Raw genomic sequence first — 27538 nt, 5'->3', positions numbered from 1 at the left:
TTCACTCTTGTTTGAGTCTACGAATTTTTTGATTCCATCCTTGATTTTCTTCTGTTACCCAGTGGTTTTCAAGCAAGGTGTTATTCAGTTTCCATGTATTTGATTTTTTTCCCTTGCTCTTCTATTGTTAATTTCTACTTTGATAAAGTTGTGATCAGAGAACATACTTGGTATTATCTAAATGTTGAGTGTTCCTCAACAAAATAGTAGTAGAAGAATCCTGCTATTATTGTGGATCTATCAGTTTCTCTTGTCAGTAATGTTAGAGGTTGTTTTACGTATTTTGGTGGTTTGTCATTGAGTGCTTATGTAGTATAACTATGTCTTCGTGGTGGATTAGTAGGTCATCTTATTTTGGTTGCTTTCTGGACCCATCTTCCTCTACTTTTTAGTGTTTTGATATTATCTGCTGCCTCTGAGGCATTGAGGAATTATTTTGTTTATTGATTGTAGATTTGATTGTTTCCTTCTGCTTTTTTGTTTTATTTGGTTTTGTTAAAGCAGGTGGGCTTGGTGTGTTTTGTTGCTTGCTTGCCTGTGGGCATGATTCTTCTGGTACCTTGTCCAAATCACTCAGCAGGTACTCTGTCTCCTGCTAGGAGCTCAGTGAAGTTACCTTCCCCTACTCCCTTTCTGGAGTTCTTTGGTGACTGTAGCCCAAGATGGCAAATCCGGGTGGCGTTGAGCTGGCATCTCTCCAGCTGAGCACCCGGGTCCATTGGCAAGCGGTTGAGGTCTTGTACAGGGAGAAAGGGTATGGGGTGTGAAAGCGTGTATCCCTGAATCATGAATACCCTGTCTCTGTTGGGAGCTCAATGAAGTTACCTTCCTGTACTCCCAGTTCTCTGGAGGAAGTGACCCCAGATGGCAAATCCGGCCATGTTAGCCTGTATGGGACTTCCACTCCATAGTGCTCCTTGTTCTCTGTCAGTTTCTTATTCCATTCGGTGCTTGATCGAGTTCTTTATTCCTTCATTTGGTACTTAAGGTTCCAGGATTGACATTTGCATTTGTTTTACTTAGTTTTTTGGGGTTTTGGGGGCAGAGGGGCTGCATGGTGCTCTTATCTAATAGCACCGTGGTTTCCTCAGTGAAACACTATTCTTATGGAAGCACTGGATAACTTCTTAGTTCTTTCTCTTTTAGCACCTATTTTCAGTTACGGTAAGGAGTTTGTCTAAGTCCCCTCTAGTCCTGGAAATTAGTTTTTATATTTTGATATTCTCTTTGATTGTCATTGTGGTCTTTATTTCTTTTCTTTTCCTCTTTTCTTCCCTCTCTTCCTTCCTTTTTTTTTTAATGCTCAGATTGCCCCAAATTTAGCCAGTGGGAACCTTCCTTCAGAGTGGTTCCTATGTCCTTTTGACATGACTTTCCTTGTCTTGCTTATGTCACAGCAAGGTGTTAATAGAATTACATGTTATAGTTCTTGCCCCATATCTGAGATCAGGTATTTCTTAAAAGAATATGGTTTCCTTTCATTTGAAATAGCAATTACAGACCCCAGTATGGGTATTATGGGTACTAAAGGTACTCCTTGCTATTAAGGTAACGTTGCTTCTTAAGATAAAAATAACTTCTGATAAATTGGGAAAACCAGTAGAAATAGAAGAGAGATTACTTCTTATATATTTATTAAAATAATAATATAGTTAAGAACAAACTTTGATCACTTTTAATAAATGTATAGAATACTACCACAACCCCTCAGATACATATAAAACTAAATATAGTATTATATACATATATTTTTAAGTACATTTAGCTAGAACAGAACAGGTTTAAAAGTCTTACAAATAAAAGCCATGTAAACCAAAAACCAAACCCACTGCTGTCAAGTTGATTCCGATTCATAGCGACCCTATAGGACAGAGTAGAACTGCCCCCATAGAGTTTTCAAGGAGCGCCTGGCGGATTCGAACTGCCGACCCTTTGGTTAGCAGCCGTAGCACTTAACCACTATGCCACCAGGGTTTCCAAAAGCAATATAGTAGCTAGAAATTGAATCCTGTTTAAGTAGAATTAGTCTCTACCTGGTAATTCACTTTTTCTTTTCAGTTCTTTCCTAATTCTAGGATCTGTCCTTTATATCAGTTCTCTCTTCTACTTCTACCTTTTCATCTCTTTGAGATTCCTAATTCTACCTCTATGTCTTAGTTCTTGGTCCAGTTTTACTTGTGTTGGTCTTTGTGGTATGTCCTATAGTTAACACAACCAGGAAGTTTGAGATGTCAGGTTATGAATACCATAAGTGCTCGTAAATATTCAGAGTGGAAAGGGATTATAATGGTTTTCTAGTTTAAAATTTCAAATTTAGGTTGTTGTTTCTGCAACAAATAGTAAGCAAGATTACCCTCAAACTAGTGGTATCTAAAAATTAATTTCATAACGATTTGGGTTCTGTAGTAGTGTGACACTAAAAAAACCCACTGCCATTGAGTCAATTCCAACTCATAGTGACCCTATAGTAGGATTGCTATATGGCTTTGTGTGAACCCTGTCTTTCTGTACCCCATCAGTAAAACAAGGGGTTGCCTCAAATATTTCCTGGTTTTAAGATTTCCTTATCCTTTTTGTAATATCTGTATTGGCCCATTTTCCTGTGGAAACATTTCTTTTGAAAACGTTCCCCTGTCTATTTTTAGGTCCTATTTTATCAGTAATTTAATGTTTTATAAAAGCTTTAAATAAAATCTTAACAAAAAACAGTGGTTTATTTTTTATGAATTTCTTGTGAGTATTTTTCTATACTCACAGTACAGTAATTTGTTAATTTTGATTGTTTCAGAGGTCTGGAAAATAATAAAATTTTTTTTCCTTTTTTCCATAATTACAGTTAGAATACCCAGAGTCAAAATCGTGTTTAACTTTTCTGTGAGATACTTTTTGAGTTATGTTTTGATTATTGAAGAGTTCATTTTCTTTTCTGTTAAGCATATCCTCGGGGAAGTCTGGGTACAGAAAACTTCTGAAATGAATACAGATAAACAGTATTTTTGTCGCACACACTTGGGGCATCTTCTAAATCCTGGAGACCTGGTGTTGGGGTTTGTATTACTTTATCGTATTTTAAGCATCCAATTAGCATTGCAGATTTTCTCTGGTTGCCAGGAAAGCTGTCTAAAATACTAAAGTTGTTTATTCTGAAAAGAATATAATAGTCCTTAGGAGGGTTTTAACTCATTTTATTATTGATAAGTAATTAAACTGAATTGGGTGGAAGCCATTAGTTTTCTATTCTTAGCCATAATCTTTGTCATTCATTCCAAGTTTTTGTGTAATTGAACCCTGAAATTGATCTATATTTACAGTTTTTTTGGAAGGATAAGTAGTTTTTTATTATGTAAATGTTTTACTTTAAAAAAATGGCAGCCATATATGCAAAGGGTCTTCACAGGCATAGTATAACCCTTTCTTACACAGAGCTTATCAGCATGTCTTCAACATGACTTTTGCTCTTAAGGTTTCAATTCTTTCTACTGGAGAATGACGGTTTTTTTGATACACTAGATGGAACCAGCCACCTGAGTTCTAAAGTTAGACTAATTTATGATTCTTTTACAAGTGGATAATATGTGAAACTCAGAGCATTATTAATTTTACCACAAATTACAGAAGCATATTTCTTGCATAGTGAATTACATGTGTCCATTTCAGGTTTGACTTGGCCAACTGTAACTTGAATGATGAACATGTCAACAAAATGAACTCAGATAGAGTCCCAGATGTGGTAAGGCTTTAGATTTTTCCTTTTTTCCCTATTTTAAAGAGACCGATAAAACTCTTTTAAGGGTAAGATGAATGAGTTTACACTTTCTTGAAAATGGCAAATCAATTTAGAGGGTTTTTTTTGAAATTGCAGTTAATGTATAACATAATTGCAGTTGCAAATACAATCTTCACAGCATCAAGTCTTGGAGAAAATTATTTCTGAGAAACCTCTTAAATTGTAACATGATGAACTTAAAAGATTCATGATCTAGAGTAAATACGAAATCAGTGTGAAAGACCCTGTCTCCTGTTTCCTTTAATATTTTCAAATGAGCATTGATTTCTTTAGCTGTGAGTAGAAGTGAAGTTCTGGTCAGAGAATGACCTCCCACCATCCACTTGTGTTTTTATTTCTAATAAATTAGTAAATAGAAGCATGGTTTATGTGTAAGTTGAAATAAGCATTCCTAAAAAAATTTTTTTTTTAATAAGGTTAGAGGAGGAGATCAAGATGGTCTTAAAAAATTTTATATTGTATAAAATTATTTATTTTTTCCATAATTCTTTATTGAACACTGTGCTAGGACATATAGTTGTGAAAATCATGATGTAGTGTTGTAAGTGCTAATAATGGGAAAAACAGGAGAAAAAGTGTCTGCCTGTGATAACGTTTCAGAATGATTTGTAAGAATAGTAGCTAAAACTGAAATTTGGTTTAAAAAAATTCACAGTCTTAATTTTCAGTCACTGGAAATTTTCAGTTGGTATATGTTAACAGTTATACAAATCATGCCGCATTAAGTACCTTGAAAAAAATGCCCTCTCAACATTGTCTCTTAATCCTTAAACTCCTGTCTCATGAGGTATTGACACCATCAGTTGGTGATTTTTCCCTGGTATTCTCATAACCTTTCATTTTTCAACTCTAATGAATTTTGAGATCCTACTATTTTTTACTATATAGTTCTTGCTTTTTGGTAACTCTTCAAATAATTCTGTTACCTTTAGGTATTAATCAAGAAGAGCTATGACCGTATCAAACGTCAGCGTCGCAGAAACTGGAAACTGAAAGAGCTTGCAAGAGATAGAGGAAACATGGATACAAAAGATGAAAGGTCCCACTTTTCTTTAAAGCTAATATGTTGTCTCTTAAAGGAAATCTTTGTGACAAATTGTTATGATTTTTATATTGTAAAGAAAGTCATCACACATTTGATCCTTGCACGTAGCCTGGTGAGCGTTTTCTAACCACTGAAGCAGAGTTTCTTCTGTTTTGCATGTTATACCTGGTAAGAATTAGTAATTCCACAGTCACGGTGTTCTTTCCATTCTTACCTGGATCTCATTTACCAAGGTATGAGCGGTTAGGCTGAGAAGACTTGAGGATTGAACTTACTGAACACTCTAGTCATTAAGAAATATCAACATTTTATTGTAAAAGTTTTCAAACATATTGAAAATTTTAAAGTTACCATATTTCCCCCACATAGATTCAACAGTTGTTAAAATCTATACATAATTGGTTTATTTCACACACTACACAAATTTTTTGCTGAACCATTTGAAAGTAAGTTGCAGGTATCAAGACATTTCACCACTAAATACTCCAGCTATTAAAAATAAAGGCTCTTACCACACCTGGAAAAATAGCAATAACTCCATAATATTATCTAATACCTCGCCCACATTCAAATTTCTCTAGCTATCCCAAACTTTCTTTTATAGTTTTTTCTTAACCAAGATCCAATCAAGGATTATATATTGAAATTATCTTTTATGTCTTTTCATTCTTTTTTGACCTAGAACAGTCTCTCCTTGTCTTTTTTGTTTTGTTTTAGATAACATTCTTCTTTCTGAAGAGCTCAGGCCAGTTATAGAATGCCTAACTTTCTGGATTTGCTTGATTGTTTCCTTCTAGTGTTATTTAACTTAGTCATCCATCTATATTTTTGGTAAACTAGAAATTTAGAGCTTGATTACATTTTTTTTTTTTTTGCAAGAATAATTAATGAGTGAAGGTGTATGTTATATGTATTAGAAGGCATGGGATGGGACAAACTGACATTATTGGTGATGCTACTTGTTAAGCTGGTGACTGTCTAATATTTTCATTGTCCCTGCTGTTAAGTGAGCAATTTGACAGGTGATACTTTGCTACTGTGCAGCTATTCTAACACCTTTCATCTAATAGTTTTGTTTTAGTATCTACTGTCTGATTCACTTATTACATTGGGTCTTAGAATTTGGTGGTTTTCTCTTATTCCTTCTACACTTATTAGCTGTCATTATTTATTCGATGTGTTATCAAGTTCAGATATTATTATCTTCGTTGCTCAAATTGTCCCAAATTTGGCCAGGGGCAGCCTTTTGATGTAACTCATTGGTAAGGACTTCCTTGCTTTCTGGCTTACCTGCCCCAGTACTTGGAATTGACCATTTTTCCAGAGAGCCCCAATTCTTGTTGATGGGGAATTATATTAGGGATATAAATTATAGATAATAATCATTGATAATGCATTATGTCAGTTACAGAAAATGGCCAGTATTTTAAATGGCAATGACCAAAGACATAAAGACAGCCAGAGATTGGGGTGTTTAGCTTCTCTGCCTCTATAAAAATAAGTTGCTTTTGGAATTTATACATAGTAGGGCTTGGACATCTGAAAATTTAAAAAAACTTTTTCACCGAAGTGTAATATACATAAGGAAGGGTATAGATAATTAGTATGGAAGTTTGATAAATGGTCACAAACTGAACATACCTGTGTGGCTAGCACCCAGATTAAGAAATAGAACTCCAACACTCAAGAAGCCATTCCTTCCTATACTTATTTCTAGTCATCAACTGTAAAAGTGGCATGGCAGTGGTGTCAGACTTTGTCTAACTTCACAAAGGGGAGGAGAATCAGTACCAGCAGCCAAAGGTTGATTGCTGTGAGGTGAAGGTCAGACATACCTCCACCCTCCAGCCTTTTTACCAGTTGTGACACCAGCCATCCGTCCCACGGCACTCTGCTTCTCTGCTGGGTTTGATAATTGGTTGCAGTGGCCACGCAGAACTCACAGGCTATACTTACAGTTATGGGGTTCATTAGAGAAGTAACAGGTTACAATTCAGGGTCAGGAACGACTCAGGATACAGTTCTTCGATCAGGACAGCCTCTTATCAGTTGTGCCTCCAGGCAGGTCTCCCTCTGGCCTGTTTGGGCAAGTGTTACAAAGCTGTTCAGCTTTGCCAGTAAGTACCCCAGATGCACCCCACTCTGCCAGTAAGTCTTGGCTTGAAGATGCTCGGCTTTCTTGCTCTGTGGGCTGGCAAGCCTAGCTCTGCCATCTCATGCTCGTCTACTGGTTCTGCTGCTGACACTTCTCTGCCACCACTTCTTGCCATTTTGTGCCATCTCCGGTGTTATAGCTCTTTGTCTTCTGGGTCTAGGAGGTTCTCAGCACAGGGACCCCAGGCCCAAGTCTTTGGTATTACAGCTCTCTCTCTCTCTGTCTCCTGGATCTAGGAGGTTCTCAGCACAAGGACCCCAGGTCCAAAGGATGTGCTTCACTCTTGTCTCATCTTCTTGGTGGTAGTGAGGTTCTCCCCTTTCTGCCTCTGGTATGGCTCATTTTAAGTCTAGTGGAATGGCAAAACTGACCAATCCCCTCATTATGGTTCCATACACCTTATTTGCACGGCCCCACCCACACAAGTGTACCATGTACCTTACTTGCATTATTAGCAAGCTGTCCTATCACCTTAGTGGGCCGCAAGCACCTTATTTGCATTGTCCCACCTGTTACAAGACCATGGTGAGAAAGGCCATATAAAAGTGATCCATTGTACCAAACTGACTCTTCTCCCTGCCCCTCAAGTAACCAGTCTCAACTTCTAACACCACGGACAAGGTTTACCTGTTTTTTGTACCGTATATAAATTCAATTTATATAGCAGACCTTTGTGTACAACATTTTGCTTAAAATTCTGTACAGTTCATTGATATTGTTGTATGTCATTATATACTGTTTATTTTCATTGCTGAATAGGATTTAATTTCTCTATTCTGCTATGGTGAGCATTTGGGGAGAAAGAAGCCAGCCAGTCTGTGCTGCTATGAACATTTTAGTACATGTCTTTTGGAGAACATATGGATTATTTTCTGTTGAGTATATTCTAGGAGTGAAACTACTGGTCATAGGGTATGCCCTCTTGTAATACTGCCAAATGGTTTTCCAAAGAGGTTGTGTTACATGTTCATTCCTTTCAGTAGTGTATGAGAGTTCTGGTTGCTTCCACATCCCTGTCAACACTTGTTATTTTCTGTGTTTTTCTTTTTAGCCATTTATGATGCATTGTAGTTTTAGTTTAATTTTTATGATGACTGCTGAAGTTTAGTGTACCTTTTCATGCATTTACTGATGAATTAGAAATCAAGTGTGTAATTCTTATACTCCTTTTTGTGTTGGTTTGCCTTTTTTTCTTTTTGATTTGTAGTAGCTCTTGACATATATTCTGGATATGAATACTTGTTGCATATATGTATTGTGAATATCTTCTCCCACTCTGAGTTGCCTTTTCAGAGCGTCTTAATTTTAAATAAACCCCACAAGGTATTCTGGTGCATACTACAATGTGAAAACGACTGGCATGCTTCTTTATTTGGAGAAAGAAAGAACAGCCTCAGCTCTGCGTCCAGATTGTCAGTAGTATGATCTGGTTGGTCTATAGTATGATAATTTTGCAAAATGGGATGGAAACAGTGTGCTTTGGAAGATGTTTTTGCATTTCATCTTGAGTATAGGTGAAAGAGTTTGGAATTTTGTGATATTTTAAAGTGATACTAAGGACATACCGAAATTCTGACTGGGGAATTGGAAGACTATTCGGCATTGTTGTCTTGCCCTTCTACTTTGAATTTTGTCCTGCCCTTCCTTTCATCATTAAAATAGTGACATCACTGTTCAGGGTGATACTGAGCAGGCTTCTCTCTGCTGAGCTGGCACACAGCCTTTTCTTCATGGAGGAAAGAACTTTAACAGTGTTTTATTATAAAAGCTGGGCATATCTCTTGGTAGGAGGTTTACAAAGGCCTTAATGGTCACTTAGTGCTTAAGAACACTAGATGAAATGAGAGGTGGCATTAATATTATTAAAACTTGGTAATTAAGATTGCAACTTAATACCACTTTTTTTTTAGGGAGGGGTGCTGGTGCCTTCCTCAACTTGTTCTCTATCCATTGTATTTCCTGTAAACTGGTAGTCAGTTCTAGAAATTTTAATAGATTTAGGTTCTTCTTTTTTTTTTTTAGGAGGGGAGCAAGAATTCCTAGGTGATGGTATGAATTTCCTATTGCATCACATCAGAAGATACATGTCTGGTTGTTTCACTTTTTGTGATGCTGCTTCATCAGTGGGTTTTCATGTTTTCGGTTAAATTCATCCATTTTAAAGCTCCTCATGAATCTTTCACGTAATGTTCATGTTCGGCCAGCTTCTGACCCCCTCTGCCCTTTCAACTCCCATCCAGACAGGAGCCACTCATATAGTCTCATGTGTCTCCTTGATCCAAGAAGCCCACTCATCACCAGCATTATCTTCTATCCCATAGCCCAGTCCAATCCCTGTCTGAAGAGTTGGCTTTGAGAATGGTTCCTGTCTTGGGCTAATAAAAGGTCTGGGGGCCATGACCTCCAGGCTCCTTTCAGTCTCAGTCAGACCATTAAGTCTGGTCTTTTTAGAAGAATTTGAGGTCTACATCCCAATGCTCTGCTGCTCCCTCAGGGGTTCTCAGTTGTGTTCCCTGTCAGGGCAGTCATCGGTTGTAGCTGGGCACCATCTAGTTCTTCTGGTCTCAGGCTGATGTAGTCTCTGGTTTATGTGGCCCTTTCTGTCTGGCTCATAATTACCTTGTATCTTTGGTGTTCTTCATTCTCCTTTGCTCCAGGTGGGTTGAGACCAATTGATGCATCTTAGATGGCCATGAGCTAGCTTTTAAGACCCCAGATGGCACTCACCAAAGTGGGATGCAGAATGTTTTCTTAATAGATTTTATTATGCCAATTGACCTAGATGTCCCCTGAAACTATGGTCCCCAAACCCCTGCTACACTGGCCTTCAAAGCGTTCAGTTTATTCAGGAAACTTCTTTGCTTTTGGTTTAGTCCAGTTGTACTGACCTCTCTTGTATAGTGTGTTGTCTTTCCCTTCACCTAAGATAGTTTTTTTTTTTTTAAGATAGTTTTTGCTTACTATCTAATTAGTGAATACTGCTCTCCCTCCCTCCCTCCCCACTCTCGTAACCATCAAAGAATATTTTCCTCTCTGTTTAAACTATTTCTTGAGTTCTTATAATAGTGTACAATACTTGTCCTTTTGCAGCTGACTAATTTCACTCAGCATAATGCCTTCCAGATTTCTCCATATTATGAAATGTTCACGGATTCATCATTGTTCTTTATTGATGTGTAGTATTCCATTGTGTGAATATACTATAATTTACTTATCCATTCATCCATTGGTGGGCACATTGGTTGCTTCCATCTTTTTGCTATTGTAAACAGTGCTGTAGTGAACATGGGTGTGTATACATCTGTTCGTGTAAAGGCTCTTATTTCTATAGGATAAATTCCAAGAAGTGGGCTTGCTGGATCATATGGTAGTTCTATTTCTGTTTCTATTTTATGGTAGTTCTATTTCTAGCTTTTTAAGGAAACGCCAAATCAATTTCGAGAGTGGTTGTATCATTTTACATTCCCACCAGCAGTATGTAAGTGTTCCAGTCTCTCCACAACCTCTCCAGCATTTATTATTTTGTGTTTTTTGGATTAATGCCAATCTTGTTGGAGTGAGATGGAGTCTCATTGTAGTTTTGATTTGCATTTGTCTAATGGCTAATGATCATGAGCATTTCTTCATGTATCTGTTAGCCACCTGAATGTCTTTAGTGAAGTGCCTGTTCATATCCTTTGCCCATTTTTAATTGCATTATTTGTCTTTTTGTAGTTGAGTTTTTGTAGCATCATGTAGATTTTAGAGATCAGATGCTGATCAGAAATGTCATAGCTAAAAACTTTTTCCCAGTCTGTAGGTAATCTTTTTACTCTTCTGTTGAAGTCTTTGGATGAGTATAGGTGTTTAATTTTTAGGAGCTCCCATTTACCTAGTTTCTCTTCTGGTGTTTGTGCATTGTCCCTATTTTTTCTTCCATAATCTTTATTGTTTTAGATTTTATATTTAGGTCTTTGATCCATTTTGAGTTAGTTTTTGTGCATGGTGTGAGGTATGGGTCTTGTCTGATTTTTTTGCAGGTGCAGTCTCTTGTTTGAGTTACTCCCAAATTATATTATTTTGAACGACAAAGTACAATTAGGGAAGACAAATTTTCCAGAAATGACCTAACTGAGTATTAATTTTGGATTCTTGTTGAGGTATCAATTGAGTCAGTATAAAAGAACAAAATGATATTTAACACAGGTTTGCTAATTACTTCTGGGGTTATAACCTGACAATTACAGTGAGAAGGGTATCACCAATAGCAAATGGACACCTGTGATTTGAGATTAAAGACATAACTCACTAATATCAAAGATGCTATTTCTCAAACAACTTAAATAGAAATGAATGTAATGTGCTCTAGAGAACTGTATTGTTTTTTTCCAAAATCAACCCTAGTGATTGTGAAGAGACAGATGTCTAAAAAATGAAGAGTTTAAATAAAATGGTTTTGTAAAATGTGAGTGGAAAAGAGCAATATTTCTAAAATAGAATCTTAAAATGTAATTTAAAATAGATATTTATATGCATGTTAAATTAATCAGATATTAACTAATATATTTTACTATTTTACTTATAGTCTTAGAAGTGTGTATGTATTCAACTTGGCGATGAGACTTTTAGGAGAAAGGTAGAGTAGGGAATCTTCTCATTGTCTTATATTTAACAACTCATTTTTTTTTTTTTATTAAGCTATGTAATTTTTTTCAGTGATGTAATTTTAAAAGAAAAAAGTTTTTAAACCTATGTCGAAATATTTAATTAACATTAGTATTTGACCTGCAAATATTCTTTTGTAAGATTTTAATACTTAGAGCACATTTATCCTACAGCGCTGAAAGTAAACGTAACTTTATGCTTTCTTGGTAAAGATGAAAAACTTAAATGTTTCTATACCCTTGTATAGGCAATATGAAGATTTCCTTGAAGATCTCGAAGAAGATGAGGCAATTAGAAAAAATATCAACATTTACCGAGGTTGGTTTTTGAGGAGTGTTTGACTTAAGCCATATCTTGTGTGTGTGTGGATTTATTACCGTAGCATGAGTATTTTGATATCTTAAACTTTGATTATCATTGTTTGTTTTTTAAACTACTCTGTAGTCACACTTTTTTAAAAAATAGTATTTGCAGAGCAGTAAGACAGTAAAATATTTTCTGTACCACATTTGGTATCATTTGCATCTCAGCCTGATTCCTCAAATTGCTGGCCTCTATACTAATGGTGGTTTTTTATACTAGTGGAGGAAACCCTGGTGGCATAGTGGTCAAGTGCTACAGCTGCTAACCAAAAGGTTGGCAGTTCAAGTCCACCAGGTGCTCCTTGGAAACTCTATGGGGCAGTTCTACTCTGTCCTATAGGGCCGCTATGAGTCGGATCGACTTGACAGCAGTGGGTTTGGGTTTTTTTTATATTAGTGGAAATTTCATACATTTGTACACGTCATTCATTCAGTGCATATTTGAATGCCTGCTCTAGATATGATCCAGAAGCCTCTGATCAAACAAAAACCCAAAAACCCATTGCTGTCGAGTCAATTCCAACTCATAGCAACCCTACAGAACTGCCCCATAGGGTTTCCAAGGAGTGGCTAATGGATTCTAACTGCTGACCTTTTGGTTAGCAGCCAAGCTTTAAACCACTGTGCCACCAGGGCTCCCCTGATCAAACATAGTTAGATAAAAACAGTGGTGTGGTCGGGGGGAGGGCAGGTATTTGTATATTTCCATATTTATATTCGTTTGAAATCTTTCTTGTATTTTTTTCTTAGATTCTACCATCCCTGTGGAAGGTGACACAGATGATGAAGGAGCACCTCGAATTAGTCTGGCTGAAATGCTTGAAGACCTTCACATTTCCCAGGATGCCACTGGTGAAGAAGGTGCATCAATGATGACAGAATGAGATCATGCTGTAGACTTTTCACATCTGTGAACTTCAGGGAATTGGACAGAATAATCTTTTCCGAGTATTCCATCTATGTCTCCATATTGAAAGAAGAGAAGTTTAGCTTGGAACATGAATAAACATGAGTATTTTGATTGCTCACTCAAAGCGCTGAAAAACATGGATGACTTTGAAATTTTAGATAACAAAAAATATGAAGAATGTAATTATTACTGATATTTAGGCCACTTCTGAACTTGTAGAGTTTTATCACATTGCTTTTTAGCGTACTGTGATGCTAGATTTGGAAGCTCAACTTATTAACTAGATTTTCAAGCATATAATAAGCTTTTACATTCTTTTCACATAGATTGATTTAGTAAAAGAGCTTATAAAAATTGTTTTAGCGTAAACTTATTACACACTTTGATCCACTTTAGATTATTTTTACGTTGTTGAGTTTAAGATGTTGAGGCTCAGCTTATCACCAGGCATTTGGAAGGAAAGTTAGTCTTTATTTCTTCATAAAGTTAACATCTTTAAATACTGTTAGACTGGGGGTTGTCTTGATTTTTATTACAGTAGAAGAAAATACATTTAAAATAGTTGCGGAATTTGAGCAAACAATATTTATAAAAGTTTAAATTAAAAAAATAGTACTTCTGTTAATTTTGCCTGTGCCTGCAGCTCAGGAAAGTAGCTGCTTTTGTCATAAAAATGTTTTCCTATCATTTCAAGGATTTCGTTTTAAGTTTTGATTATGATTTGAGAAGGAAGGAATTTGCTGTCATTGAACATGTCACTGTTCAGAAGAGTAATAGATACCAGGATATTGATGATGAACTAATAAAATTGGGCTACATGCTTTTTAAAACCATGAATAAGGTTTGAATGAGGAATGCCTTACATTCTTGAAAGAAAACCCTTGAAGTATTAAGCTCCCATTTCTGTAAGGAAGATCAGACGTACTAATTATACCAGAACTAAGAGCTAATTCGTTAATTCTATGTGTGATGTTGTTAGGTGCTGTCCAGTCAGTTTTTGAATCATAGGGACCCCATCTGATAGAACTGCCTCATAGGGTTTTTTAGGTTGTTTTTTTTTTTTAATATATTGGAGCAGGTTGCCGGGTCTTTCTCTTGTGCAGCTGCTGGATGGATTTGAACTGCCAGCCTTTCGGTTAGCAGTTGAGTGCTTAACCACTGTGCCACCAGGGCTCCTTAATTCTGTGTATACCACCAAATAAAGAGACTGAGCAAGTGTGAATAGAACATTTTTTTTTTTTAAGGATTGCATACCCCAATTCTAAAGTTTTGAATGAAGGCCTGAACTTTCTAAAGTGGCTTCCTTTTTGTCTACGTAGTCGGTTAAAGTTATAGAACTAAGAGCTATGTCCTTTTCTTTTTCACGGTAATCTAACGGGGATGCCAAGTTCTTCACAGGTGAGCTTGACCATAGCCAGTTCACGCTTGTGGTCTGTGTTTTACCTCTTCTTTATCAAGACTTTTAAAAGTATGAAAATAGAAACATTTCCGCCCTTTTTTGTGTGTCACAGAAGTGATGGCATCAACGTCATATTTAAACGAAAGGGTATCTCATGTAGCTTTCTAAGGTAGAATTGTTATGTTCTTTAAGTGCTTGTTATATATGATTTTTCCACTGAAAAATAGTTTCCCACCATTCCAATTTGGTCTTAACTGTTTTTGATGATGTGTCTTTACAAGTAATGAAATCTGTTGGTTGAAAGAAAGCTGTGACAAGGTAAAGGAATATAGCTAAGACAAAAACTTAGTAAAGAACTTGCACAGAAGTTATATGACCTTGATAAATCTACCATTTTAGAGTTTGGTTTCCAGGCTTGCAGGTTCTAAAATCTTCTTACTGATGTCCCAAAGTTTATATTACTTGGGGACGCTGGTATTGATTAATTCACAAGAAGCTGATTAGTAACCCAATTCATAAATATCTTACAATTCAATATGATCATTATCTTCCTTTGTAGCCAGATTTGCTCTTGAAGCTGCTGTCTATAGTTAGAAGTTCCTTGATGAGCAAGGAAACAGGAGACAGAGTTGGTTGTGTAATTTAAATGTTTAATAATATCAAGTTAATTCCTTGCCACAGTAAAAAAAAAAAAAAAAGCTGCCTTTGAGTTCATTTTTACTCAATGGCAACCATGTGTGTATCAGAGTAGAATTGTGCTTCATAGAGTTTTCAATGACAGATTTTTCAAAAGTACCTTTTTTTACACAAATAACACATATGTTTTTTCGCCAACTGCTCAAACCTCCCCTTCCCGCACTGTTTTCATAAATGGGCTAGGACACTGCATTAAATGTGTGAGTGCGTTATTTGGGAAAAAATATGGTATATCACCAGGACTTTCTTCCAGGGAGCTTCTGGGTGGATTTGAACCTCCAACCCTTTGGTTGGCAGCTGAACTTAGGAACTTCATGCTGTGTGCTGGGGACTTAGGAACTTCATGCTGTGTGCTGGGGACATATCCCTTGCATAGTACTGAGTCATTGCCAGAGTTTTCCTTAGAGTCTAGTAGATGTGTTCATGTTGACTTGATCAGATATTTCTTGCCCAAGGGACATTTGTATTTTTTAATGGCTTATTTTTAATTTTGACATAATCTCAGACTTAAAAAAAAGGTGCAAGAGTAGTACAAAAAATTCCTGGGTACCTTTCACTGAGATTTGCCAAATATTAACATTTTACTTCATTTGCCTTGTACAAGTCTCTCTTTGTCTCCCTTTCTCTTTATCTCTGTTATTCCTGGATCTTTTAAAACTAAGGTACAGACCTCATGCCCCTTTAACCCTAAAATACAGTTTTACTGTCAACTTGTGATGTGTTCTTTAACTTTATGATTTGCTTTTTATGTATCATATAAATGGAATCATATAGTATGTAGCCTTTTGAGTCTGGGTTCTTTCATTTAGTGCAATGCATTTCAGATTCAACCAACTTGTTACATATATAAAGAGTTTATTCCTTTTTATTTCTGAGTAGTATTGCATTTTATGATGTACTACAGTTTGTCCATTTTGCTGTTGAGAGACATTTGAGTTGCTTCCAATTTTTGATGACTAGGAGTAAAGTTACTCTGAACAATTTTGTACAGGTTATCATTCTGTTTGGGTAAATAACTAGGAATGGGATTGCTGGGTCCTGTGGTAATTGTAGGGGCTCTTAACAATGGTTAAGTGCTTGACTGCTAATCAAAAGGTTAGAGCTTTTAGCCTACCAGCAACTGCGTAGGAGAAAAGACCTGACAATCTGCCCCTATAAAGGTTGTTGTGAGCTGTCAAGTTGAGTCTGACTCAGTGAACCTACAGGACACCGTAGAACTGCCCCATAGGGCTTCCTAGCTGTAATCTTGACAGGAGCAGATTACGAGATCTTTTCTTCTGTGGAGATGCTGGTGGGTTCAAACTGCCGACCTTTTGGTTAGCACTTGAGCTCGTAACCATTGCAGCAGCAGCACTCCTTCAATGAAGATTACAGCTTAGAAAACCATGTAGGACAGTTTTATTCTGTCCTTCAGAGTCACTATCAGCCAGAATCAACTCGGTGGCATACAGCAGCAACATGGCAAGTATATATTTAACTTTATAAAAATCTGCCAAACTGTTTTTCAAAGTGGCTGTGCCATTTTGTGTTCCCACCAGCAGTGTGGGAATGCATCGTTGTTAGTACTTAGTGTTGCCACTTTTTTCATTTGAGCCATTCTAATAGGTGGGTGATGGTGTCCTTTGGGTGGTTTTAATTTTCACATCCCTAATGGCTAATGATGTTGAGCATCTTTTCATGTATTTTTATATTGTGGGGACTTGTGTGTTGCTGTGATGCTGGAAGCTATGCCACCGGTATTCAAATACCAGCAGGATCACCCATGGTGGACAGGTTTCAGGTGAGCTTCCAGACTAAGACAGGCTAGAAAGAAGGACCTGGCTGTATATTTCTGAAAAAAAAAAAAAATAGCCAGTGAAAACCTTATGAATAGCAGTAAAACATTCTCTGTTAACAGTGCTGGAAGATGAGCCCCTCAGGTTGGAAGGCACACAAAAGACGACTAGGGAAGTGCTGCCTCAAAGTAGAGTTGACCTTAATGATGTGGATGGAGGCAAAGTTTTGGCACCTTCATTTGCTGAGGTGGCGTGACTCAAAGTGAGAAGAAACAACTGCAAACATCCATTAATCAAAAACTGGAATGTATGAAGTATGAATGTAGGAAAATTGGAAATCATCAAAAATGAAATGGAACATATAAAAATAGATATCCTAGGCATTGGTGAGCTGAAATGGACTGGTATTGGCCATTTTGAATCAAACACTCATATGGTTTACTATGTTGGGAATGACAAATTGAACAGTAATGACATTGCAGTCATCGTCAAAAAGAACATTTCAAGATCTGTCCTGAAGTACAGTGCTGTCAGCGATAGGATAATATCCATATGCCTACAAGGAAGACCAGTTAATACGATTATTATTCAAACTTATGCACCAACCACTAAGGCCAAAGATGAAGAAAGTGAAGGTTTTTACCAACTTCTGCATTCTGAAATTGAATATGCAGTCAGGACGCATTGATAATTACTGGTGATTGGCATGCGAAAGTTGGAAATAAAGAAGGACCGGTAGTTGGAAAATATGGCTTTGATTAGAGAAAGGATGCTAGAGATCACGGGATAGAATTTTGCAAGACCAATGACTTCTTTATTGCAAATACCCTTTTTCAGCAACATAAATGGCCACTGTACACATGGGCCTCACCAGATGAAATACACAGGAATCAAGTTGACTACATCTGTGGAAAGAAACGATGGAAAAGCTTGATATTGTCAGGACAAGGCCAGGGGCTGACTGCGGAACAGACCATCAATTGCTCATAGGCAAGTTAAAATTGAAGCTAATGAAGATTACAGCAACTCCAAGAGAGCCAAAGTATGACCTTGAGTTTACCCCCCCTGAATTTAGAGACTATCTCAAGAATAGGTTTGACACATGAGCACTAATGACCAAAGACCAGATGAGCTGTGGGATGACATCAAGGACATCATACATCAAGAGGTCATTAAAAAGACGGAAAGAAATAAATGACCAAAATGGATGTCAGAAGAGACTGAAACTTGCTCTTAAATGTCAGGTAGCTAAAGCTAACAGGAGAAATGATGAAGTAAAAGAGCTGAACAGAGCATTTCAAAGGGCGGCTCAAGAAGACAAAGTATTGTAATGAAATGTGCAAATACCTGGAGTTAGAAAACCAAACAGGAAGAATGTGTGTGGCATTTCTCAAGCTGAAAGAACTGAAGAAAAAATTTAAGCCTTGAGTTGCAATAGTGAAGAATTCTATTGGCAGAATATTGAATGACTCAGGAAGCTTCAAAAGAAGATGGAAGGAATACAGAGTCACTGTGTCAAAAAAATGGGTTGACGTTCAGTCATTTCAGGAGGTAGCATATGATCAAGAACCAATGGTACTGAAGGAAGAAGTCAAAGCTGCACTGAAGGCATTGGCAAAAAACAACAATCCAGGAATTGACAGAATACCGGTTGAGATGTTTCAGCAAACCAATACAGCACTGGAAGTGCCTACTCGTCTTTGCAAAGAAGTTTGGAAGACAGCTACCTGGCCAACTGACTGGAAGAGATCCATATTTATGCCTATTCCAAAGAAAGGTGATCCATCCAAACGTGGAAATTATCGAACAATATCATGAATATTACACACAAGTAACATTTTGCTGAAGATCATTCAAAAGCAGTTGCAGAAATACATAGACAAAGAACTGCCAGAAATTCAAGGTGGATTCAGAAGAGGACATAGAACAAAAGATGCCATTGCTGTTTTCAGATGATTCCTGGCTGGAAGCAGAAATACCAGAAAGATGTTTACCTGTGTTTTACTGACTATGCAAAGGCACTCGACTGTTGGATAGCAACAAATTATGGATAACATTGGGAAGAATGGGAATTCCAGAACATTTAACTGTGCTCATGAGGAACTGTACATAGATCCAGAGGCAGTCGTTCGAGCAGAACTAGGGGATACTGTGTGATTTAAAGTCAGGAAAGATGTGCCTCAGGGTTGTATCCTCTCCCTGTACTTAGTATGTATGCTGAGCAAATAATCCAAGAAGCTGGACTATGTGAAGAAGAATGCAGCATCAGGATTGGAGGAAGACTCATAAACAACCTGTGTTACGCTGATGACACAACCTTGCTTACTGAAAGTGAAGAGGACTTAAAGCACTTAACTGATGAAGTTCAAAGGCTACAACTTTCAGTATGGATTATACCTCAACATGAAAATCCTCACAACTGGACCAGTAAGGAACATCATGATAAATGGAGAAAAGATTGCATTTGTCAAGGACTTCCCTTTACTTGGATCCACAGTCAACACCCATGGAAGCAGCAGTCAAGAAATCAGATGACACATTGCATTGGGCAAATCTGCTGCAAAAGACCTTTTCAAAATGTTAAAACCAAAGATGTCACTTTAAGTACTAAGGTGCACCCGACCCAAGCCATAGTGTTTTCAATTGCCTCATATACATATGAAACCTGGGCAGTGAATAAGGAAGACTGACGAATTGATGCCTTCAAATTATCGTTTTGGCAAAGAATATTGAATATACCATGGACTGCCAAAAAAATGAACAAATTTGTCTTGGAAGAAGTGCACCCAAAATGCTCCTCAGAGGGAGGATGGTGAGACTTCGTCTCATATAGTTTGGACATGTTATCAGGAGGGATCAGTCCCTGGAGAAGGCCATCATGCTTGGTGAAGTAGAGGGTCAGTGAAAAAGAGGAAGGCCCTCAATGAGATGGACAGGCTACAACAATGGGCTCAAGCATAACAGTGACCATGAGGATGGCGCAGGATTGGGCAGTGTCTTGTTCTGTTGTACATAGAGTCGCTGTGAGTTGGTACTGACCTGATGACAGCTAACAAAGTGTTATCTATCTTTGGTGAAGTGGCTTTTTTTGTTGTTGTTGTTTGTTTTCTTATTGTTGAATATAATTTTTGCTTTGATGCTCAAATTTTCCTAAAATTGGCTAGTGGGAACTCCTTCAAGCTGGCTCCAGTGTCCTTTTGATAGGTACGTTTTCCATTTATTTTACCTTTTTCATGGTTGTTGTGTGCCATCGAGTAAATTCTGGTTAGGGACCCTATGGGTCAGAGTAGAATTGCCACATAGGGTTTCCTTAGGCTGAAATCTTTATAGTAGCAGATTACTAGGTCTTTTCTCCCACAGAGCTGCTGGTGGGTTCAAGCTGCTGACATTTTGGTTTGTAGCCTAGAACTTAACCATTGCTCCACCAGGGCTCGTTTGTTTATTGTTTCTGATATTATAATGTTTAACTCCTAGGGTAGGTTTTTTGAGTTTCCCTGGGGCAGGCCCCATTTGCGGTCTGCTCTGTGCTTATTTTGCTTTCATGATATAGCAACAGTTTTAAAATTAGGCCAGCCTTAGTTGAGACTTCCTGTGACTTGACGAATCATGAAACAAGAGTATAAAAAAATAACCTAGATGTAAGGACTGTTCATCCTGTTTATCACTTCTACCACATGGTGAAATAGCTTTACCAATTGAATGGTGAGCCTTAATGAAGGTAAGAGGTCAGTCTAGATATGATTTTTTTGAACTTAGTATCTGATGAAAATACTCAATTTTAGTTCTTTGATACATTTTGAAAGAACTGCCTTATTGCCTAGGGAACAGGCATGATTCAGGGTGTATTCTGGTAAAACAAGATCTCTATAGCATCTAAAAGTTAGTGGTTAAGCACTCAGCGGCTGGAACCCTCCAGCTGCTATGTGGGAGAAAGATGGGGCAGTTAGCGTCCATAGAGATTACAGCCTTGGAAACCCTACTTGGTCAGTTCTACTCTGTCCTATAGGGTCGCTATGAGTCAGAATCGAGTAGATGGCACAATGGGTTTGATTTGGTTTGGTTTAGGAGTAGGTTTGACAGCCACTGTGTTTCTGTGGCAATCCTGCTTACGCTGTTTGCTGGAAGTTTTTGTGGAATCAGCACTATAGTGGTGTCTGTCACACATTTTTCTTCTGACTCAATTTCATATACATATAGGTATTTGTAACCTACTTCACAGCATTTTCAGAGCCCTGGTGCAGTGGTTAAGAGCTCAGCTGCTCACCAAAGGGTTGGCAGTTCAGATCCAGTAGCCACTCCTTGGAAACCTTGTGGGGCAGTTCTACTCTGTCTTGTAGGGTTGCTATGAGTCAGAATCAACTTGATAGCAGTGGGTTTTTTCACAGCAATTTGAGTATTTAGGTACATGGAAATAATTTAGGATAATACATGTACTAGCACTAGCTTATAAAGTACTTAACAAGTAATTGTTCTGGGGAGGCTCTATTATACGGAAATAATGTGTTTTGAAGTCACCTTACCTCCTGTTTATTAAGCCGTGTGACTTAAACTTTCTGAACCTGTTTCCTCATCTTGTAAAAGGGTGTTGTACTGTTCACTACAGAGTATTGCTAAAATTCTTAACATAGTATATAACAAATTTTAATTTTTCAACAAATAGTATCTGCTTTTAAAATTTATAATCACAGTTCTAATGTTTAGTGTTTAAATGAATCGGGCACAAGACAAATTTTATATGCATATGCTTTTGGGTACACTTTAGAGCAGCATATTACTTATTCTAGAGAATGTGTATGGCACAGCAACTTATAAAGACAAAAGGATAAATGGCCCAAATCCCAGCTCAAGGGGATGATCACTGTTAACATTTTGGTATCTTTCTCTTTTAAAAAAATTACTTTTTAAGAACAGTTTTAGCTGTACAGAAAAATTAGAAGATAGTATGGTGAGTTCCCATATACCCCACGATGTTCTCTATTAATAAAATCTTATATTAGTACATTTGTTTAAAAAAAATTTTTTTTTTTTTTATTGATGCATCATTATTAACAAAAGTCCATAGTTTATTTAGATTTTCTTAGTTTTACTTAATGTTCCTTTTCTAGAATCCCACTCAGGATACCACATTACACTTAGTTGTCATGTCTCTTTAGGCTTCTCTTGGCTGTGAAAGTTTCTTACACTCTCCTTGTTTTGGATGACTTTCATAGTTTTGAGGTGTATTGGTCAGGTATTTTGTAGGATGCCCCACTATTGGAATTTGATTTTTTTTTTTTTTTATAAGACTGGGTTTATGGGTTATTGGGAAGAAGACCACAAAGGTAAAATGCAGTTTTCATAACATCGTATCAAGGGTTATTGTTGTTATTAGGTTGCCGTCCAGTCAGTTCTGACTCACAGCAACCCTGTGTACAACAGAATGAAACACTGCCCTGTCCTGCACCATCCTCAGTCTTTTATGTTTGAGTCTATTGCAGCCACTGTTTCAGTCCATCTCATTGAGGGTCTTCCTCTTTTTCGTGGACCCTCTACTTTACCAAGCGTGATGTCCTTCTCCAGGGACTGGTCCCTTCTGATAACACGTCCAGAGTACGTGAGACAAAGTCTCACCACCCTTGCTTCCAAGGAGTACTCTGGCTGTACTTCTTCCAAGACAGACTTGTTCTTCTGGCATTCAGTATTCTTTGCCAATACTTTAATTCAAAGGCATCAGTTCTTCAGTCTTCCTTATTCATTGTCCAGCTTTCACATGCATATAAGGTGATTGAAAATACCATGGCTTGAGTCAGCCGTACCTCAGTCTGCAAACTAATAACTTTGCTCTTTAACACTTTAAAGAGGTCTTTTGCAACAGATGCAATGCGTCATCTGACTACTTGACTGCTGCTTCCATGGGTGTTGATTGTGGATCCAAGTAAAATGAAATCCTTGACAACTTCAATCTTCTTCCCATTTATCATGGTGTTCCTTACTGGTCCAGTTGTGAGGACTTTTATTTTCTTTATGTTGAGGTGTAATCCATACTGAAGGCTGTAGTCTTTGATCTTCATCAGTAAGTGCTTCAAGTCCTCTTCACTTTCAGCAAGCAAGGTTGTGCCATCTCCATATCACAGGCTGTTAATGAGTCTTCCTCCAATCCTAATGCTGCATTCTACTTCATATAGTTCAGCTTCTTGGATTATCTGCTCAGTATACAGACTGAATCCACAAAAGGATACAACCCTGAGGCACATGTTTCCTGATTAAACCACACAGTATCCTATCCCCCTGTTCTGTTCAAACAACTGCTTCTTGATCTATGTACAGGTTCTCCTGAGCACAATTAAGTGTTCTGGAATTCCAGTTCTTTGCAGTGTTACCTGTAATTTGTTATCATCCACACAGTTGAGTGCCTTTGCATAGTCAATAAAACTCAGGTGAACATCTTTCTGGTATTCTGTGCCTTTAGCCAAGATCCATCTGACATCGGCAATGATATCCCTCATTCCAAGGCCTGTTCTGAATCCAGCTTGAACTTCTTGCAGTTCTGTATGTACTGCTGAATGATCTTCAGTGAAATTTTACTAATGTGAGATATTACTGGAGCCCCGGTGGTGCAGTGGTTAAGAACTTGGCTGTTAACCAAAGGTTGGCAGTTGGAGTCCACCACCTGCTCCTTGGAAACCCTATGGAGCAGCTCTACTCTGTTCTATAGAGTTGCTATGAGTTGGAATTGAATTGATGGCAATTGGGGGGGAGGATGATATTAATGATATTTTTCAGTAATTTCTGCATTCTCTTGAATCACCTTTCTTTGGAATAGGTATAAATATGGATCTCTTCCGGTTAGTTGACCAGGTAGCTGTCTTCCAAATTTTTTTTACATAGCTTCTCCAGCACTGTATCTGTTTGTTGAAACATCTCAATTGGTAAATTGGTGTTCTGTCAATTCCTAGAACCTTGTTTTTCATCATTCCCTTCAGTGCAGCTTGGACTTGGCTTCCTTCAGTTCCATCTGTTGATCTTATGCTACCTTCTGAAATGGTTGAACGTTGACCAAATCTTTTTGGTACAGTGACTGTGTATTCCTCCCATCTTCTTTTGATGCTTCCTGCTTGTTTAATATTTTCTCCGTAGAATCCGTCACTATTGCCACTTGAGGCTTGAAGTTTTTATTCAGTTCCCTCAGCTTGAGAAATGCCATACATGTTCTTTCCTTTTGGTTTTCTAACCCCAGGTCTTTGCACATTTCATTATAATACTTTGTCTTCTTGAGCTGCCCTTTGAAATATTCTCTTCGGCTCGTTTACTTCATTATTTCTTCCATTCATTTTAGCTACTCTGCATTCAAGAGCAAGTTTCAGAGTCTTCTGACATCCATTTTGGTCTTTTCTTTCTTTCCTGTCTTTTTAACGATCACTTTCTTCATTTATGATGTCCTTGGTGTCATCCCACAAGTCGTCTGGTCTTTGGTCATTAGTGTTCAATGCGTCAAATCTATTCTTGAGATGGTCTCTAAATTCAGGTGGGTATACTGAAGGTCATATTTCGGCTCTCGTGGACTTTAATTTTCTTCAGTTTCAACTTGAACTTGCATAGGAGCAATTGATGATCTGTCCTGCAGTCAGCCTCTCACCTCATTCAGAGTGATGATACTGAGCTTCTCCATCGTCTCTTTCCACAGATATAGTTGATTTGATTCCTGTGTATCCTGTCCGGCAAGGTCCATGTGTATCGTGGCCTTTTATGTTGTTGAAAAAAGTATTTGCCATGAAGAAGCTGGTCTTGCAAAATTATGTCGTGAAATATCTGGCGTTGTTTCCGTCACCAAGGCCATACTCTCCAAGTACTGATCCTTCTTTGTTTCCAACTTTGACATTCCAATCACCAGTGATTATCATTGCATCTTGATTGTATGTTTGATCAATTTCAGACTGCAAAGGTTGACAAAAATCTTCCATTTCCTCATCTTTGGCATTAGTGGTTGGTGTGTAAATTTGAATAATAGTCATATTAACTGGTTTTCCTGTAGGCATGGATATTATCCTATCACTGACAGCACTGTACTTCTGAATAGGTCTTGAAATGTTCTTTTTGATGGTGAATGCGATGCCATTCCTCTTCAATTTTTCGTTCCAGCATAGTAGACCATATGGTTGTCTGATTCAAAATGACCAATGCCATTCCTTTCAGCTCACTAATATCTAGGGTATTAGTTTATGCATTCCATTTCATTTTTGACATCTTCTGATTTTCCTAGATTCATACTTCATACATTCCATGTTCCGATTATTAATGGATGTTTGCAATTGTTTCTTCTTATTTTGAGCTGTGCCACCTCAGCAAATGAAGCTCCTGAAAGAAAGCTTGACTCCATTTATCGTCATTAAGGTCAACTCTACTTTGAGGAGGCAGCTCCTCCCCGCTTGTATTTTGAGTGTCTTCTAACCTTAGGTGCTCATCTTCTGGCACTATACCAGACATTTTGCTGCTATTCATGAGGTTTTCACTAGCCAATTTTTTCAGAAGTAGACCACCAGGTCCTTCCTAGTCTGTCTTAGTCTGGAAATGCTGCTGAAGCCTGTTCACCATGGGTGACCCTACTGATATTTGAATACCAGTGGCATAGCTTCCAGCATCACAGCCAACACACAAGCTACCAGAGTACGACAAACTGACATGTGGGGATATGAAGGGTACATACTATATATGTGACATATCACTCTTGGTATTGACCTTGATCCACCTGGTTGAGGTAGTATTTGTCAAATTTCTTCCTTTCCATGCTGTACACTTTGGAAGGAAATCCACTATCTGCAGGCCACAGTTAAGGAATGGGGAGGTTATTTGCATAAATTATTTGGAATTCTTCTGCATGAGAGATTTGTCTTCCATTTATTTATTCAACCATATATTCATACAACCATATATTTATATCAGTATTAACTCATGAATATTTTGGGGATCATAATCCAGTACTACTTTATTGTTCAAATAGTTCCAGCTTTGGCCGTTGGGAGTTCTTTTAGTTGACTCGTATGTTCCTTTGATATATGCCCATCAATGTGGATCTTTTTTTTTTTTAAAGCTATTCCTTTCTGGCCTTACAAGGTACAACAGGATCATCTTTTACATCTCCTGTCCTTGTTCTGTTGTTAGGTGCCATCAAGTCGGTTCCAACTCATAGCGACCCTATGCCAAGCAGAACAAAACACCGCCGGGTCCCGCGCCATCCTTACAATCGTTGTTATGCTTGAGCTCGTTGCAGCCACTGTGTCAATCCACCTCGTTGAGGGTCTTCCTCTTTCCTGCTGACCCTGTACTTTGCCAAGCATGATGTCCTTCTCCAGGGACTGATCCCTCCTGACAACATGTCCAAAGTATGTAAGACGCAATCTTGCCATCCTCGCCTCTAGGGAGCATTCTGGCCGCACTTCTTCCAAGGTCCTTGCTCTAGAACCTGCCATTTTTCCAAGAGGCTCTGGTTCCTTTTATTGGGGAATGATACTAGAAACCAAGGTCTAGGCACCAAGCATGCCCTCTCAGCTAACGTGTTTATACTAACTTGTGTACGTAAACATATTTATGAATATTCCTCTAAGTAGCCTATGACTCTATGAAGTAAACATAAGTTCATACTGATGATTTATCTCTAATACATTAGCAAATGGATCATTCTTGGTTCCTCCCTTGCTTCTCCTCCAACTCCCACTCCAATAGTGAGAAACTTTGCTCCCGCCATGTGCAATCCATTTAGTCAGTCATTCCATTCTAGTATACATGCATAGCAGTATCAGAATTGTTAACCTATACCAACATGAGAAACTATTAACTACAGTACAGTGGATATGTGCCGTTCCATTGCCTTTTATAGACTTTCTTTGTTTCCACAGTTAGTTACGCCAGCATCTTTTCCCCTCTTTGCCTTTAGTGAGGTTGTTTCATATATCTGTTATACAAATGAGTATCTTGTCACAGTCTGCATTCCTTCCTGGGATTCCCCAAACTCATAAATTATTACTACTTAATTTGCATACATTAAGGCTCATTCTTTGTTATGTAAATATGCATGAGTTTTTACAAATGCTTAATGCTATATCCACCATTACAGTATCACTGCTCTAAAAATCCCTGTTGCTTCACCTATTCACCCCAAATCCCCAACCCCTGGCAACTAGTGATCATTTTACTGTCTGTAATTTTGCCTTTTCCAGATAATTTGAATCATACAATATATCCATTTTCAGACTAGCTATACTTTTGAGATTCTTTCATGTTTTTTCATGGCTTAATAGCTCATTTCTTTATTTCATTGAATAATACTCCATTGTACTTATGTACCACAGTCTGTGTACTCATTTGCCTATTGACAGCATGGTTGTTTGCAGGCTCTGGTTATTATTAATAAAGCTGCTATTAACGTTCATGTGCAGGTTTTTGTGTGAATGTACGTTTTCAGATCAATTGAGTAAATACCAAGGAGGGTGATATTTGGGTCCTACTTTTTTTTTTTTATGGTAAGACTATATGTAGCTTTGTAAGAAACTGCTTACAACTGCTTATAAGAGGCTATATCATATTACAAATCCACTAGTAATGAATGTGAGTTCCTATTGCTCTCCATTTTTGTCAGCTTTTGGTATTGTCAGTTTTTTTGGATTTTAACCATGCAGTTTATGAGAATACCTCTTATAATCTTATCTTCTTGCTTGGTGTATTTTCTCTTTTCACTTATGTCTCCTAACCTCATCAGGTGGGACCAGTCCATAGTGATCTGCTTTTTGAA

At 37.7% G+C, this 27538-nt stretch overlaps 1 protein-coding gene across 5 annotated transcripts in view; it reads left to right on the top strand.

Annotated features, from left to right (window-relative positions):
• Nucleotides 1-27301, top strand: part of NMD3 (NMD3 ribosome export adaptor) — a 77724-nt gene extending 50423 nt beyond the window's left edge. For 4 of the 5 annotated variants that reach the window (XM_049867567.1, XM_049867569.1, XM_049867568.1 and 1 more), the window contains exons 13-17: nucleotides 2935-3047; nucleotides 3658-3730; nucleotides 4720-4826; nucleotides 11879-11949; nucleotides 12744-27301. In XM_049867567.1, coding sequence (XP_049723524.1) covers nucleotides 2935-3047; nucleotides 3658-3730; nucleotides 4720-4826; nucleotides 11879-11949; nucleotides 12744-12877 — 498 coding nt within the window. In that variant the 3' untranslated portion in view covers nucleotides 12878-27301. The remainder of the gene's footprint in view (nucleotides 1-2934; nucleotides 3048-3657; nucleotides 3731-4719; nucleotides 4827-11878; nucleotides 11950-12743) is intronic. The other variant, XM_049867570.1, reaches the window with a different exon arrangement.
• Nucleotides 27302-27538: the final 237 nt, after the last annotated feature.

The sequence above is a fragment of the Elephas maximus genome, chromosome 23 (genome assembly GCF_024166365.1).
Source record: "Elephas maximus indicus isolate mEleMax1 chromosome 23, mEleMax1 primary haplotype, whole genome shotgun sequence".
In the NCBI taxonomy this organism is placed as follows: domain Eukaryota; kingdom Metazoa; phylum Chordata; class Mammalia; order Proboscidea; family Elephantidae; genus Elephas; species Elephas maximus.
Note: the sequence above shows the minus strand (reverse complement) of the source record. Positions and strands in the feature narration are given on the sequence as shown.